We start from the raw sequence: 17,844 nt of genomic DNA, 5'->3' as shown, positions 1-17,844 counted from the left end.
ATAACCTACATAGCAAACAGAAAGCAGGGCGTGTACTGCCATGAAAAGTAGTGGTGCAGTGACTCCGTGCTATTACTTTTTCTGATTTACTAATCCTCTTCGGATCGAGTCCTATTTTAAAGATCTGTTTACTACCCATATATGCTACAACAACAAAAACGAATAGGAAAGAGATTTAAAAAAGAAGTAATTGCACCGCCTGCCCCCTCCCACTATCACACTTTGACACTTTGACCCACGTTGGGAGTAAAAGTTTGCAGCCTGCCTGCCGCATTCTGGCTGTTGTGCAAGAGACCAGCAGCTCTTTAAATCTCCCGGCTCTTGCTGCTCTCTCCTTCCGGGATGAGGTTTCCTGCTCCGGCTCCATTAGGCTGCAGGGAGCAGTGACGGAAAGACCTTGTAATCCCGGGCACCAAAACACAGAGCAGTGGGTTAAGCTATCGGAGCAGGAATGTCACATAGTATGGCTGCCCCCCTGTGTATGCAGGAGCCCCTCACAGAACAGCAGCTCAAGCGCATGGAGGAGCACAAGTACAGCGCTTCTGGCCGGTCCCTCCTGGAGCCCCCTATGCAGATCTACTGGTGCTGGCTGGTGGAGAAGGTGCCCCTGTGGCTGGCACCAAATACCATCACCATCGTGGGGCTGGTGTTGAACGTGGTCACCACACTCATTCTCATCTCCTACTGCCCCACGGCCACCGAGGAGGTAGGTCCTGGCAAGAGATGGCATGCACACAAGTCCAGGTGACATTGGAGATGGTTGGGGGTTGGACCTTATTCAGTGTTGCCAAGCTTAAGCGTTGGAGTTCTAGCTGATTGCACATGACACGTCTTCACATGGCAGCTGGCATTAACTGTGTAGATGGCAAAACGAAAAGTAGCAAAGAAGGGGGAAGGAGTACTGTAGGTAGTATGAGACCTATTATTGGACCACCAGATGGGAACATGAAGAAGAACCCTATGTGGTTTGAAATGCTGTAATTTATCAACAATCTTGTACAGGGATAGGCAACCCCAGTCGTCAAGTAGAACCAACAGGTCAGGTTTTAAGGAAAGCCCAGCTTTAACATGGGTGGTTCAGTCCATTTTGATTGAGCCACCTATGTTAAAGCAGGAATATCCTTAAACGATCTGACTGGAGTTGCCTACCACTGGAGTTGGTCCTATAAAAGGTCTGCATGGAAGAAGGACCAATACCTGGTCCACTACCCACCCTTCTTTCTCTAGATGGGAATAAGAGATGTGCTGCAGAAGTAAGGGTACTATTAAATAATTATTGTTCACCTATGAGGGTAATAATGCGATAGTATTCATTATACATCCATGTTTGCTTATATTGGTCTCATGTAACCTACTCCCAAGAGTGTGACGATTACACTGAGGGGCAATGCAAAGGATTCTGGTAATGGAGTCAGGCACAGGAAGAAATTACTGTAAACCTTCATAGCAACAATTTTGGGAGACTTCGCGATCCAGTACTTGAATAGAAACTCATGGAGGTATGACCTGTAAAAGGTACATTGCTAGTAAGGGAGAATGGAAGTGACCTGTTAACCTCATTTCTGAAAATGAATAAGCTGTATAATGTTAATGCTCCTCTCCATACTCCTGTGTACACTGCCAGAGATGCATATTTGGTGTAATACCTCCCTCACTTGGCTCTGTGTTTCCATCCCATCATGGAAGATACCAGAGGGGCGTGCAAAGCATTGCAGGCCTCTCTGACAGGTTACAGGTGAGGAGGGTGTGAGGGGCATGTATCATGTGAAGAAGAGTATCGTCTCTAAAGATGACACCATGTACTCCATAACAAACAGCCAATATTTTCAATTGCATTAGTTTACACTAGCAGTAAATACAAGTAAGGTAGAAGTGATACATTTTTAATAGCTAACTTGTGGTTATAAAGAGGGCAAGCTTTCAAGATCACACAGGTCCCTTCTTTTTCTTGTCTATTGATTCTATGGGCTAACACGGTACTCTCCTCCTATTTGTATCACTGGTGGTAAATGCACTAAACCTGTTGTTTACATCTGATGTAAGGTTGAAGTGATACCTTTTTTAATAGCTAACTAATGGTTAAAAAAAACACAGCAAACTTCCAGGAGCACTCAGATCCCTTCTGCAGGCAGATTTATACACTGTGAGCATCCAGGAAGAATACACTCACTTTACCTATTAGTGCGCTATTAAAGGTATCCCTTCTATCTTTGTTTGATCTGACTACGGTCTATCATGTATGTATGTATGTATGTATGTCTTTATTTATATAGCGCCATTAGTGTACATAGCACTTCATGGTACTATCCTCTCTATCGGTTACATCTGATGCGGATCACTTGAGCAAATTCCATTTCAAGCTGGCAGATTTACTTAATGTGATGAGAAGAGAGAATTGCATCTTTTTATATGGGATACCTTTGATACACACCCATTACTATGGTGCATAACCACACCTTTCTCCCCCTCCCAATAACTAATTGGCAGGCACAAATTGGTCCAATTTAGCACACAACAACTTCATACATTTGCGCAACATGATTCATATTGATTTGTGAATTTCTATCCATATCCCACCTTTTTCCTGTGCTTGTCAGATCTAGATCAAGAGATCCTTCATTTTTAAGGTGCAGCTCCACGTAGTCCAGTCCAAACCCCATATATTTGCATTTACTTCACCTGGCTTCAGATACTCAGAACAGGCCCAGCCTGTCTAGTATTTCAGATTCTCTAATCCTCCCTTTGGACAGCAATCCTCCCCAGACTTCACTGTGAACTTAACTCCTTTCTTTCTTTTAGTTGTATCATTTTAAAAAGCATGATTTTCTTACTCTCGTCTCTAGCATTTGTCCTTGTCATGGTAACCTTCAGACTACACTGGGCTAGGGGGTTCTCCCTTTTAATCTCAGACACCTAATACTTCAAATGCTTAGATCTCCTGAATGATGCATCTCATTAAACAAATAAAAACAGCGTTGGGAAGGGCAAGGCAAAGTCTCTGAAATTAAAATGCAAAAACTGGTGAACACAGACTGCTGCTTTAACAGAACATGATTTCCCACTGCGCAGCACATTGTATTGCAGCTGCAATAAAGGGAAAGTCCTCACTCGTGATCACTTTTCAATAATCCTTTCATATTTGTTTCAATATTTAATATAGCCCTGCATAGTTAGAAACAGCACAGACTCATTCTGGGATGTATACAATATTTACAGTAGGAGGCTGGGTTGTAGCATAGTGGTTACAATTATTTATTTTACTGTACACATAGGTTTAATGGATTTTCAGTTGGGGGTGGGGGGGTGGGGGCGGGGGAACAGGAAAAAAAGGGGGACGGGCAAAAATATTTGTCAGTATTTCTGCATTAGCAAGATTTCAGACTGGGGAAATTTTGTTTTGAAGAGTACATCCTTTATTCGAAGTTAGAAATTCTACATGGCAAACAGTATTTACTAATTCAACAAGCAACATAGTAACATTTGTACTTGCCATGTGGATATTTTCAAAAGCTCCTAGTTTAGAGATAAAAGTTCCAGGATGCCAGTGAGATTTGTTTACATTTTGTATGGCTAGTGGTTTCCACATAGAGAGTACGATTTTACTGCATTTGCTGATTTTCATTCTCCCATCTTTTAATAATTATCTTAGGGGCCTATGCAGAGAGCAGCGCTATTTCGAAATTCGCCATTTTTTGGAGAAAATCGCGCAGAAAGCAGCAGAAAATGGCGAGTTCCGAAAAACGCGCCAATTTTTCTTTTCTATTTGTAAAACTCGCCTCGCGGCTGGTGAGAACCTCAATCTCGCCAGTTTTAAAAATATCCGTATGCAGAGAGGCGCGAACGGCATCTAGCGGCTGTTCGCGCCAATAAAATGGCGCGATTGTCTCCGTTTTGCCTCGCCAGAAAAAACTGCCGCTCGCGGCCATTGCAAAGGGAAAAAAAAAGGCGCGAATTTGTTTTAACACATTTCTGAAGCGCGCATCTCGCCAATTTAAACTCGCCACACGCATCCATGTTAAACATAGCAGAATTCGCACTTTTCTGCATATGGAGATTAAAACTCTCCAAAAAAGCTACTTTTTAATAAATTCGCCAATTTTAAAATTCGCTGCTCTCTGCATAGGCCCCTTAGTCTTTTAATTTCCTGTGGAATCCAGTTGAGTACCATCTTTGTACAACGATGGTCATTTCTTCTTGCGATCTGTACGGCCCACTGCCATTTTAATTTCTTCACCCTTGTTATGATGTCACAGACTCTTGTTTGGTTTCAAACCCATTCATTCTTTTTCCTGTCTCTTCGGGTAAAACCAGCATACCTCTCTCCATACTTCTTTGAGTTGTCTAAAGCTTCTGAATTATATATGCATTTAGAGTCCCAGTTTGACATCCCCGTACATGAGTATGGACAGAATACTCTAGTCGAAACTTTCCTCTTGAGCTACACTGGAAGATTCCCTTCAAATATCGTCTTGTTTCTTCAAAATGCGCTGCATCACATCTTCATTTTCCTATTGATTTTAATTGGAAAGGTTCCCATCCGTTGCTATTTGCTGGCCAAGGCAGACATAGTTTTGTGTGTGCGTGCGTACGTACAGAGACACGCAGCCCGATATGCCAATAAAATGTTATAATGAACAATTATTTTCACATTTTGTATTGGTTGGCACTTCTCTCTTTTCAGATGTAAACAATTACGTGATGTGAAAGTTTTTTTTTTTTTTTTTAATAACATGGCAATAAAATTATCATTTATGTAAAATAAACACAATGGCACATTTTAAAGTAAATCAATTTAATTATTGTGTAGTCCGTTATTCATTCTGGCAGAAATACCAACCTAGGGCACTGTGCAAACACAAGGATAACTGCATGGTTTTTACATACAGGTGCCATACCAGAAAAACGTTTTTTGAGAATAAAATCTTCTTAGAAATTATATCTTTTAATGCCAATCAATAAAGTAATTAACTTCTATGAGCCAAAATGGCAGCCATTTAAAACGATTGACAAAAACGGTAACTATGCAATCATAATATACCCAAGATTCATTGTAAAGAAAGATATATTCATGTAACTTTTAATGTAAATTACTGAGCGAAAAGTGCAATGTTTTTTATATGTGGGCTTTAAATGGCAAAAGAAATTACACTTGCCCTGCACACCAAGATATGTGTAGTGACGATGGGCCATTATGTCTTCATGACTAAAAGAAAAAAAACTGTAGCGCAAGAAAAAAAACATAGTGTGATCCATGGAAAAATGGACAACCCCCACTCCAAAGGTTTGAAACTCACAAGGAATGTTTTTGAATGGGCAAATAGGAATGGATCAGATGAACTGGCTCCTGGACATCTCCTCCATCATCCCTAATATCACCTCGATTGAGACTGAGGGCAAATATGGAGAGCGAGATAATGTGCCGGCAAATATAGCGTAATACCGTTTTAATGGACTCCTTAAAATTGCAACAGATGCACAGTGCACTCACAATATATGAAAGTCAAAAGCGTAATTTGAGTACACCAGACTCTGCACCAGTGGAACTCCAATCTCACCGACGGGGTGTCCGATACGGGCTCCCATGTCACGTGATGGTTCACACTCGTCTCGCTGTAGTTGGCATCCGGCTGGCTAGGTTCTCTGTCCTGCGCAGTAGATCACGCTACGCATTTTGCTCTGGCTTCAAAAGGGTTAGCTGCTTCCCACTATCCCTTTATAATCTATCGTAATAATGAATTTACAGCTAATGTCTATAATTAACGCCAGCTAGAAATGGAGGGGGAAAGGGAGAGCAAGAAGCGAGGGTCATGACAATAGAACATTGCTATAAATGGAACCCTATAAAGGTACAAATATGAGGCATAACTGACATAATAATACAATTAATAGAACTAGTGTTGAAACAAGAAGTAAATACAGAACAAGATGATTTAGACATGGAACAGCATTGAAAACTCGCTCAGCAGAACAATTACCTCCAACAGATATAACAATAATTGATGGTCCAGAACTTAAATATAATACATTTTGAAATAGATCTGGTTTCCTTTTATTGTTTAATCCCACAGGTGCTAAACATTTCAAATGAAAAATCCACAATGTTTCTAACTGAGAGATGGCTTGATTTTTGTCACCACCTCTAATATTAGGGTATAGATAAAATCAAACCAAATATCTTATGTCCCTCGGGTTTTGGTTATGAACTTTTTAAAAAAATTGATTGGAAACACTATGGGGTCTCCAATCCATAGTATTTCCAATCTCTTAAAAAAAAAGGTGACTAGGATTCAGTATAAAAAGATAGTGGGAAGCGGCTAACATCAGCACCGCTCACAAAGCCAGGGTTAAATGCCAAGGGTGATCTACTGCGCAGGACAGAGGACCCATCCAGCCAGGCGTCAACTACAGCGAGACGAGTGAACGGTCACGTGGGAGACTGTATTGGATACCACGTCGGTGAGATTGGACTTCCAAAGGTGCAGAGTCTGGTGTACTCAAATCACGCTTTTAACTTTGACATATTGTGAGTGCACTGTGCAGCTCATACCATTTTAAGGAGTTCATTAAACTGTCTGCTGTCCCTTTTATCTCTCTCGCCATATTCGCTCTGAGTATCAATCGAGATGATATTAGGGATGATGGAGGAGATTTCCAGGAGCAAGTTCATCTGATCCATTCCTATATGCCCAATAAAGAACATTTATTGTGAGTTCCAAACCTTTGGAGTGGGGGTTGTCCCATTTGGCTACGGCTCACACTATATATTTTTTGTTTCTTTTCCACAACAGGTTTTTTTCTTTCATACTTTTTCTCTCTGGCTAAACGGTATTACCTCAGCTGCAGGGAAAGCAAGGATTTCATGTCCTATTTAGATTTGTGCACGAGCTATCGTTATTTTAATATTATTTGTTCAACTTGTGTTTTGTTGCACTATTCTAATTTTTCTTGTGTATTAATGACCGGATCCCCATAAACTGTCACACAACTGAAGTAAATGTACACACCTACTAATGAAGAGCCAAGTTGACCATTTAATGTGTGTTCTACAGACACAAACTGTGTGTTCCGGGACGAGACGATCCCTTCAGATTTAAACCATTGCACCTGAAGGAAGAAGTCGTCTCGCCCATAAACGCCATGCAGTTCATGTTTCTTACATACACATTAAATGGTCAACCTGAACCATCTTCAGTAAAGATTTATATGTGGTCCTGCTAACAGGGCATTTAAGTGACGCAGCTGGATAATAGGTCAGCCCTAATAATGTATAAACCTTTGGATCACATGTGCTTGTTTACTTCATTCATTGAGTGGTTGGTCCTTATGACCACATTTAGCCATGAGAGCAGGACTAAGGTCAACTGTGTTCTAGAAAGGTGTCATTTACAGACAATAAAGCAACAGTGGTCACCTATGGCCTCATCTTCCCCAGAACCACAACATAATATTTTTGCTGAACCTCTGGGGATAGTTGGTTATGCTACAGTAGATCTTTAACTTTACACTAAGAAGTGAGAACTTGATGTAACTGAATTGCAAATTCAAATCATTTTATATATTTTTTTTTAACCCTTTTTCCTCTGTTTTCCTCTACATTTGATTACAACAGAGATTATTTTATTTTTATCTCCATCTGTGCTATGTGACGAAGAGGACCCTTTAAGTCTCTCCCACTTAATTGCCTTACACTTTTCCATCATTCACAATCCCATACTGTTGTTTGTCAGATACTGCAACAGTTTAAATATCGAGAGAAATATTGTAAAATAATTATTTTTGTGGACTTCTGAAATTTGACTGTTTGAATGTTTTTTGTTTTTTTTAACCAAATGTATTTACTAAAATATGTCTCCTAACTGAAGCCAAATTGATATAGATCTCTGAAGATTACTTGCTTGATTCACTTCTCAGAAGTACTGGAGCATTGCATTGAAGGGCCATCTGGTAGCAAAAAAAAGATTACTTAGGCTCTGAAAAAGCAGCATATATTTTGTGTTACTGGTGTTATTAATTTTTTTTTGGGGGGGAGCCTTGTGGGTGTAAAGTAGTAGCCTTCACATTTGTACAAACTGGGTCAGAAGCTGGCACTCCCCACTGCATTAAAATGATAATAACGAGATAAAATTACACATTTTAACGATTTGCGTAACTTATGATTCGGGAACAGGGACTCGGTACACCACATCTGTGACCATAAATGCTTAGTGTTGCTATTGAGAATGATACTACTTTAATTATGTGTACTACAGCTCAACCCCCTTATAACATTGTGCTTGGGGTCCAAAGAATCACATCGCGTTATAAGCGGATCGCGTTAGAAATAATGTACAATTGTATGCATTGTACTATAAAGTATTTACGATACAGCTCAAACCTGTTATAGCGCGATCCACTATAACGCGGATCTGCTTAACGCAGTGTGAGCGTGGACCCGAATATGTAATAAAAAAAAATTTATGCCAAACTTTACACACGCACACGCTTACACAAACATACACACCCACCCCCCCCCCCCCCCAACACCTCTGGTTGTGCTGGGGATTGTGGTGGGGCTGCTGGTGCCTCACTCCTGCCTTCTTCCTCTACCCAATATGCCTGGGGATCGCGGTGGGGATGCTGGGGGGGGGGGGGATCGCGGTGGGGCTGCTGGGGGGGGGGTCGTGGTGGGGATCTGGCTGCTGGGGGTGATCGTGGTGGGGATCGGGCTGCTGGGGGAAGTGCTGGGGCTGCCGGCGCCTCACTCCTGCCTCCCTCCTCCTTCCGATCGGGCGCGTGGTGGCCATTTTTTTAAAAATTGGTGCGACCCTGGTTATAACGCGGTCGGATCGGGTGGCCCCCGAGGAGCGCATTATAACGGAGTTCAGCTGTACCCATAATTTGGTAAAGTATTCATAAATACGAAAATTGGGAGCCACACTTGCATCGCGTTATTGTATTGTATGTCTTTATTTATATAGCGCCATTAATGTACATAGCGCTTCACAGCAGTAATACATGTGGTAATCAAATAAATAACAGATAATATAAATAACAGATCATGGTAATAAGTGCTTCAGACATAAAAGTAACATTAAGGAAGAGGAGTTCCTGCTCTGAAGAGCTTACAGTCTAATTGGTAGGTAGGGAGAACGTACAGAGACAGTAGGAGGGAATTCTGGTAAGTGCATCTGCAGGGGGCCAAACTTTATGTATCATGTGTTCGGAATATCCACAGTGCTATTCATATGCTTCTTTAAGCAAGTGTGTCTTAAGGTGGGTCTTAAAGATGGATAGAGAGGGTGCTAGTCAGGTACTGAGAGGAAGGGCATTCCAGAGGTGTGGGGCAGTCAGTGAAAAAGGTTTAAGGCGGGAGTGGGCTTTAGATACAAAGGGGGTAGAAAGAAGACATCCTTGAGAAGAACGCAAGAGTCTGGATGGTGCATAATGAAATAATATGGGAGCCCCTGCTGCTGCCTCAGACAAGTGATAAGTGAACGGTGCTTTGGGTATATGCACAGAGGAGGGTAGGGTAGAGATAGAACCCAAATACAGCACTCAGGTTCACGCTCTGTGTGATGAGTGAATGGTTTAAAACATAACTTTATTAACTGTACCAAATAAATAAAATAATGGGTGTTAAAAACAGACGACCTGAAGTTATTCTGACCTTCAATACTAGAACCGTATAGGTTCAGGGTCTAGGATATCAGTGTGTTCTGTGGGATTCAGATAACACCCTAAACAACAGTCCTTATAAGGATCTGAAGTAAGATACAAATCTTACAGGGTAGCTCTTGGGTAAGTACTACTAGCTGCAAATCACTAATGGCAAAACTAATTGAACGGAATAATAAATATATATGTACTCGTATTGGATCTTTATAATGGCTGGTATACTGTGGTTAAACGAAGCCTGGATGATTCCAGCATGCAGTAAGTCTCAGTGAAATCCTTCTATGGTAAGTATGGTACTGAGTCAGGTTGACCTGAGGTAACCTACTTTTATGTGCAGTGGTAGGGAGGGTATAACCTCTAATAACCTTTGTAGCACTAGTGAAAGGTTATTTGCACAGTAGGCAAACTGACACAGAATAAACTCGTTCTCACGTATAGCTGAGACCGTCTGAACCCCGTAATGAATGTACACATATGTAAGGATAGTAGAACTGGTACACACAATATAAAAGAGCCAATGAATGTAAACCACGTAATGAATGTACACATATGTAAGGATAGTAGAGCTGGAACACACAATATAAAAGAGCCAATGAATGTAAATGGTGCATAACGAGAAATTAGGGCTGAGATGTAAGGAGGGGCAGAAGAGTGTAAAGCTTTAAAAGTGAGGAGAAGAATGGAGTGTGAGATGCGGGATTTGATCGGAAGCCAGGAGAGGGATTTATGAGGGGAGATGCTGAGACAGATCTAGGAAAGAGTAGAGTGATTCTGGCAGCAGCGTTTAGGATAGATTGTAGGGGAGACAGGTGAGAGGCAGGAAGGCCGGACAGCAGGAGGTTACAGTAATCAAGACGGGAGAGAATGAGGGCCTGAGTCAGAGTTTTAGCAGTCGAGTAACAGAGGAAAGGGCGTATCTTTGTTATATTGCGGAGGAAAAAGCGACAGGTTTTAGATATGTTTTGAATGTGAGGGGCAAGTGTGAAGTAATAATTCTTCGCGTTTCTGTGGCAGAAATGAATGAATTGTAATGTGTACAGTAAGTACTGTCAATTTGCAGGTGTTTAAAAACCAGAACACTAAAATGCCATTTTCTGCACGCGATAAAACACGAGTCAACGCGCGGTAATGACGCGCCATGACATGGGTATTCCGAGGTATACAACGCGTGAGATGTTTGAATAACGGCCACTGCATCTGTACATTCATTGTACATTTGCTAAGTGAAACTGGGGCTTCAGAGAAGTGTTCTGCAGCTACTAACGCAGCTGAAGTTTTGTATATATCTCTAATGCTTTGAAGTTCGTTTCAGTAACAGGCCATGTAGCAAAAAAACAGACTGCAACGTTTCAGGAGAAAGATCAATATTCTTACTTGAGCAGTTCCAAAGGTTGTTAAAGGATTGAAATGAGCTGAGGGAATCTGATTTTGCTCTGTTGGAGGTGCTATATGGTAATTGGGCAAAGGTTCAACCCCAAGGCAAGCAATTTATACGTCATTTGATAAAGGGGACCTCATGGGATTCTTTAAAATAATATAGAGAACCTTCGGTCTACATTGGGCTTTGGCCACTTGTTCTGCAGGGATCTATTACAAATAATTGATCACCTTAAGTGCCAATCGTAGGCATATATATTTTTGCTTACTCATTCATTTATTGTACTGCATTTAGCAACATATTTTGGCATTATGATAAAGTACAAGCAGTCAGCCATATCTGCCTATATTTGCTAAATGGTGCTCGTGCACTTCTTTGAATGGGTGCTAAGGGGTCTTAAGGAATAGCACTGGTTAGTAAATTTGGTCCATAATGTCTTCTTTAACATTATTAACTTTGTGTTTTGCAATTAAATATATGATTTATTGCTTTGCACATTTTTAGCCTAAAATCTTTGTTGCAAAAAGCATGATAACATACCCCCACATATAAAATGCATGCTGCTTCAGGGACTCTTGCAACCCTATAATACAGAGTGGGCCCTGCATCTCATCCTTCCAGATTTAGAGATCAGTGGTGGGGTACTATACTTTTTGGAGAAATGCTCTTCTTCGGTTTGTGTCTTCTCATTTTGTGTGTGTGTGTGTGTGTGTGTGTGTGTGTGTTCAATCAGCACTACGTTTGGGCCCCCTGTTATTTATAAAGGTATGTTTCTTTATTTTGATGTTTGTTTGATTATTATATTTTCTGATCACTTTGCTCTTCCCATACTGATCTAGATGTACAACAACATGCTAAAGATTAATTGAAAATTAGCATTTATTTTTTTTATCCAAAAAATGAAAACCTTTTACAAATGGCTCAAGTAACTTTCCTGGGCTGTACCCTAGTTGTTGAGTATGTTGTTTAGTATTAAACCTTTTGATCTGTCTGGGCGTTTCTCAGGAACACATGCTGGATATCCGGAGTTGTTGTTTCTTAATCTGTGATGTTTATTGAACATATGAATTAAACTGTACATACAGACTGCTTACTACCACAGTGTTGTTGAGTCTGCAGCCATTACTGAACTGTAACACAAGATACACAAAACGGCCCTTTGTTTCTAACACTACTACTTGTATTGTATGTCTTTATTTATATAGCGCCATTAATGTACATAGCGCTTCACAGTAGTAATACACGTGACAATCATATAAATAACAAATACAAATAACGGGTCATGGGAATAAGTGCTTCAGACATAAACGTAAAATTTAGGAAGAGGAGCTTACAATCTAATTGGTAGGAGGAACATACAGATACAGTAGGAGGGCCTCGTAAGTGCGTCTGCAGGTGGCCAAGCTTTATGTATCGTGTCTAGTAATATCTACGGTGCTACTCATATGCTTCTTTAAGCAAGTGTGTCTTAAGATTGGTCTTGAGGGTGCTAGTCGGGTATTGAGGGGAAGGGCATTCCAGAAATGTGGGGCAGTTAGTGTGAGAGGTTTAAGGCGGGAGAGGGCTTTAGATACAAAGGGGGTAGAGATAAGACATCCTTGAGCAGAATGCAAGAGTCGGGATGGTGCATAACGAGAAATTAGGGCTGAGATGTAAGGAGGGGCAGAAGAGTGTAAAGCTTTAAAAGTGAGGAGAATTGCATGTGTGATACGGGATTTGATAGGAAGCCAGGAGAGCGATTACATCAGGGGAGGCGCTTAGACAGATTTAGGAAAGAGTAGAGTGATTCTGGCAGCAGCGTTTAGGATAGATTGTAGGGGAGACAGGTGAGAGGCAGGAAGGCCGGACCACAGGAGGTTACAGTAATCGAGATAGGAGAGAATGAGGGCCTGAGTCAGAGTTTTAGCAGTCGAGCAACAGAGGAAAGGGCGTATCTTTGTTATATTGCGGAGGAAAAAGCTACAGGTTTTAGAGATGTTTTGAATGTGAAAGAGGAGTCGAGTGTGACCCCTAGGCAGTGTGCTTGGGCTACTGGGTGAATGATGGTACTTCCAACAGTAATGTGGAAGGAGGTAGTAAGTAAACTACGATAGATATACTGTACTAGTACTGTTGCTGGACCCTGGATCAGTGAAATCTTTCATCCATGGTTCAACACATGTTCAACTGCATTGATTAAAGGGTTTTAGTATTGAGATGCAGGATTGTGAGGGCACGTGAAATCCAACAGCAAGCCTCACCATTATTGTTTTCAGAGATAATTATGGCCATTCCCTGTCTGTGCCGGTTTGACTATCTATCCCCATGTGTGACCGGGATCACTTACGTGCTATTCATGGGGCCACACGGTTTTTCTTTTTTCATCTACTTAAAGTTGTAATCAATATAGCAACATACAGGTACAGGGGAATTGTAATAAAGCGCAAGCAATCTGCCAAATAAGCCCCCAAGAGCTCACCATCTAGGCCCCCAAGAGCTCACCATCTAGGCCCCCAAGAGCTCACCATCTAAGTACACACACCATCTTTTTAATTGGGGGGGAAAAATGTGTGGAACTATCAGAATCAACTATTCTGTAACATTTTAGCATTGTGCTATTTTGAGTTTTCTGGCCTTTTTTAAAAAAAAAAAAAGTTTTGCAACTTTTAAGCAGTTATTAAAAATACTAGAGCTGTTACTTGAGCAAGTGCTTTCTCTTTATTACCGGTATAGTTCTGTAGATACAAAAACGGTGTGCTACTCGACACCAGGCTTGTGGGAAATGGTGCTTTTCTCTGAAGACACCTCTATTGTAATATATACATGTTCCACTGACCTTACCCCTATGGTTTGGCTTTTTGGCAAGGAAGTTACCATAGCATTCATATTTTGTTCACTCCAGGTTTGGGGAAAATGTCAAAGTCTCTACGTGGCCCCTGAAGTAATGACCTTGTGGCTTCAGGCACCAGGAGAACCCTGATGTAAGAGTCCTGCCTTATAAAATGTTCTTCCCCACAGGCTCCATTTTGGACATTCCTGCTCTGTGCAATAGGTCTCTTCATCTATCAGTCATTGGATGCGATCGATGGAAAACAAGCTCGGAGAACCAATAGCAGTTCCCCCCTCGGGGAACTGTTTGACCATGGCTGTGACGCCGTTTCCACAGGTAATGTAATCTTATGTGCAGCTTTCACATTCTAAACAGTTCTTATTTGACTGACCTATGTTAAAGGTTTTGTTTTATGAACCACATAAATAAAATGGTATTATCGAATATGAAAATAAAAGGTTAAGTTGTTGACAACTGAAAATAAAAAAAATGCTTGCTTTATGAAAAACGATGTGTTAAATTCCCTCCATCTAATCGGTCTGCAAGTTGTCAAAGGGGGAAAATTGCTTGTAGGCTTATGCGTCCGGGTTACGAATAGGATGAGCGAGCAAAGCGAAGGCATCAATTAGACTTCTTGGACGCTTTGGGGCTGTTTTTTTATAATTGTTTTTTTGTTGTATTGCGCTGATGGTGTATACCGCACTGTACTGTACATACATTTTTTTTTTGCAGGAACAAGTCTGTGCCCTGTAGGGCTTAGGTAGCCCTTTTCCCCTCTAGCATTAAGGGACTACTGGTGCTGGCGTTACCTGTAGGCTCACAGAGAGCTGAGCCTCTGCCACTGGGAGCCTGGGTTAGCAAATATATAAAGTGGCAGCGCCTCCACATGCCCAGGATCCCAATTATATTAGATAACCCCGAACAGGAACCAAGAATAACAGCTCACAGATTATGCAATAACCTTTTACTTATACACACACACACACACACACACACACACACACACACACACACACACACACACACACACACACACACACACACACACACATACAGAGGATATAAGAACTCTACTGGTTATAGTTATCACTAGCCGCGCAGGGCTTTGTCCCATCACCATGTACCCCCACACCGTGTCCAAAGTACCAGAGGTGTCCCTTGGTCACTACACCCAATAAGTGTCCCCAAAAGATGCCCACCCCTCTAGGCGTGATCAGCGCCTTGCTGTACAGATATTGGTGCACGTTTGGTGAACGGTACCTGCCGGGTGTGTCCACACCCGGGCGCGCTAACGAGTAGAAGTAGGGGATCCGCCAATCCAACGATATCCTCCGCTGGATGGGATGCCTCCCGCTGGAGTAACCGCTGCGATGAAGGTCGCTCTTTCTATTGCAGCCTGGTCCCAGACTGCGGTAACAATGTTTCAATGACACAGCTGTGGCCTTAACCTGGCTAACCACTAAAGGTGGCAAGAGACGTACTGACGTCATAGGTGACGCTTCCCCGACACCTCCGGGCCGCCACTACCGCACACCGCAGCAGATTAAGTATTCTTTTATTGTAAAGTATTTGTTTTGTACACAGACTCCCACAGTCTGTGTCTTTTGGTAAAGGGAATAAGTGATACACTTGCTAAAAGGGTTACTGATACACTGGTATCCAATTATCAGCGCAGGGTTTGCGATACACTGTTTGCAGACACATCTAGTCTGCTACACTGTCTAGCTATACTGTGTTTATGTGCTGTCTGCTCCGATATCTTCATTACCTTAATATTGGTTCACAATTGTTGTTGGGAATATGTATGTATAGCATTAGACAGGGCTCCGGGCAAAAGACGTTGTCATCTGACACTTTGGCAGACACGTATTGCCTGCCAATTTGTCTGACTCGCAGCACTGGACTTGAAATAACTATTTAGTTTTAGGTCTTTGGCTATTAGCAATATGTGTGCCCAATTGTCCTAGTACACTGTTTGACTCTTGGAGTCACTATTGCATTGTGGGTGTTCATAAAGCGCTCACAGAGTGCCTGTTTGTTGCAGCAATACACAGCACTGATACTTACCATACATATCCTACTTACCTTTGTAATCGGCATTGTGGTTTACCAGAGGTGAGCGAAGCCTTTGAGGAGCACCTATCACATCAATAGGACTTACCTGTCCTATCCCCTTACCAAATTTTAATTTCGCCATTTGTTTAGGATCACCTCAGAGGGCTATCCATATAAACTTTATTTTATTTGAGGATTTCTCCTAATAAAATTGTTTTTAAGTTACCCACCATTACATGTTACGATTCTCCATCAGGTCCATTAGTTTCCAGTATCACCTATCCTTGAGTGCTCTCATTATAGGGGTCCTTTTCCTCCGAGTTGTTGTAACCACTAAAGGGGCAGGATCCCTAACTGAAGGGCCTTCCCTACAGCAGCCACAAGCTTAGAGTGAGTTGGGGTCTAACTGGGGCCTAGGGGATTTCTGGCCTAGTGCAGAGGGTCACAGACCCCTGCACCTGTACAACCTCCCCTAGCTGCGTCCCTGCTCCAACTGCCAGCAAGCCCTCAGAACACCAACTGTCGCAACTGCCTCAGCAGGGAATCCTAACACACTATTGGCCAGGCCTAGTCACCTGACTCCGCAGCCCTGTGGCCTTCTGGGGGCTGTAGTCCCCGAAGTAACACCCCTTCTCCCAAGCTGCAGCAGAGGTAAAAGCTAAACCAGGGAACCCAGGCCACAATTACAATCTATTTTTTAACTTACCCAATGTTGCAAGGAGCAGACATTTTGAACCAGGCTCCCCTGTTACAAACGTCGGTGTCGTTGTTTTCAGAGTCCGTAAGGTCAGAGCCGATCCTTCGACTATTCGTGTGTTCTCCCTCCACAGGCGAAACGCCTTCATCGATTCTGCTGAAACTTTGAGGGTACCTTTCTGCCATCCTAACTTGGATCTGCCAGAAGTTTAAACCAAATCAGTGCAGCCCCCATCTTGGAATTTAGTTTTTTGAAGTGCTAAAAAATGAAACTGTACATCTCATTGACTGGATTCTTGATGCAAATGATTGAATGATTTTGCAACTTGTACGACATTTTCAGACAATTTTGCTTGAACCGCTTCAATAAATTGGTAACCACGGTAACAAACATTGTAGTACAACAACCTGTAGCTTTACTTTGATATCTAGGTGGCAGTGATAAGCAATTGTATTTAACGTACTGTGTTTCGGTGACGGAGAGAGAACGTATTACGATTAATTTTTTTCACATTCAGAATGTTGAAAATATTGATGACTTAATTCTGTTTCTTGCTAAAAGCTGCTGATTGGGTGTAGAATCCGAATTTTGATGTTTCGGATCAAACAGAACACTGACCATGCACACATAATGAAAGCAACGTTTACCCACTCGTCCCACTATGCGGCATAAAATATAGAGGTTTCCTAGTAAATACTAATATATATAACGATTGTGTTTTAAACGTGACACCTACAGAATACATATATTTATGTTGACATAATTTGATACTAAAGATACACAACTACCAACTTGGAGAAACCTTTTTAGCTAGAGGCAAATGTTTCATGGCTAAGTTCCATCCCCAGAGTAACCCTTTGTGTATAGGAGATTTGTAATGTATTGCAGCATTCAAGGCCTCATTACAAAATGTAATGAACTCTGAGGTTTTATTATTTTTAAAGTCTCCTAGCTGAGAAACTGGTGTAAAAATGCAGCACTAGATTGGGGGGGTGGGGGTTGAGGAGAAGAGAGATAAAACATTTATTTGATCCCTCCCAAAATTACATCAGTTTTGCACCCGAGTCCTTGAGATGGAATACCATTATTTCATATTATAACTGAACAGCTAAAGATACATACTGTACTTTTATTGGTGTCCATCGATATTAGTAGACAAGTTGAAGTACTTATATATACAATGTTCGCTATATTCACGACCTTTTGTCTGCAAACACCCCCTTTTTACTTCCACCCACTAACAGGAGGGTT

The 17,844-nt window shown here is 41.7% G+C and overlaps 1 protein-coding gene across 4 annotated transcripts in view; it reads left to right on the top strand.

Moving 5' to 3' along the window:
- Positions 1 to 265: 265 nt before the first annotated feature.
- Positions 266 to 17,844, top strand: part of CHPT1 (choline phosphotransferase 1) — a 41,633-nt gene continuing 24,054 nt past the window's right edge. For 2 of the 4 annotated variants that reach the window (XM_075600663.1, XM_075600662.1), the window contains exons 1-2: positions 266 to 706; positions 14,030 to 14,177. In XM_075600663.1, the coding sequence (XP_075456778.1) occupies positions 452 to 706; positions 14,030 to 14,177 (403 nt within the window). In that variant the 5' untranslated portion in view covers positions 266 to 451. The remainder of the gene's footprint in view (positions 707 to 14,029; positions 14,178 to 17,844) is intronic. The other 2 variants (XM_075600664.1, XM_075600665.1) reach the window with 1 other exon arrangement.

The sequence above is a fragment of the Ascaphus truei genome, chromosome 5, assembly GCF_040206685.1.
Source record: "Ascaphus truei isolate aAscTru1 chromosome 5, aAscTru1.hap1, whole genome shotgun sequence".
Taxonomy (NCBI): Eukaryota; Metazoa; Chordata; class Amphibia; order Anura; family Ascaphidae; genus Ascaphus; species Ascaphus truei.
This window is presented reverse-complemented; position numbering and strand designations above follow the sequence as displayed.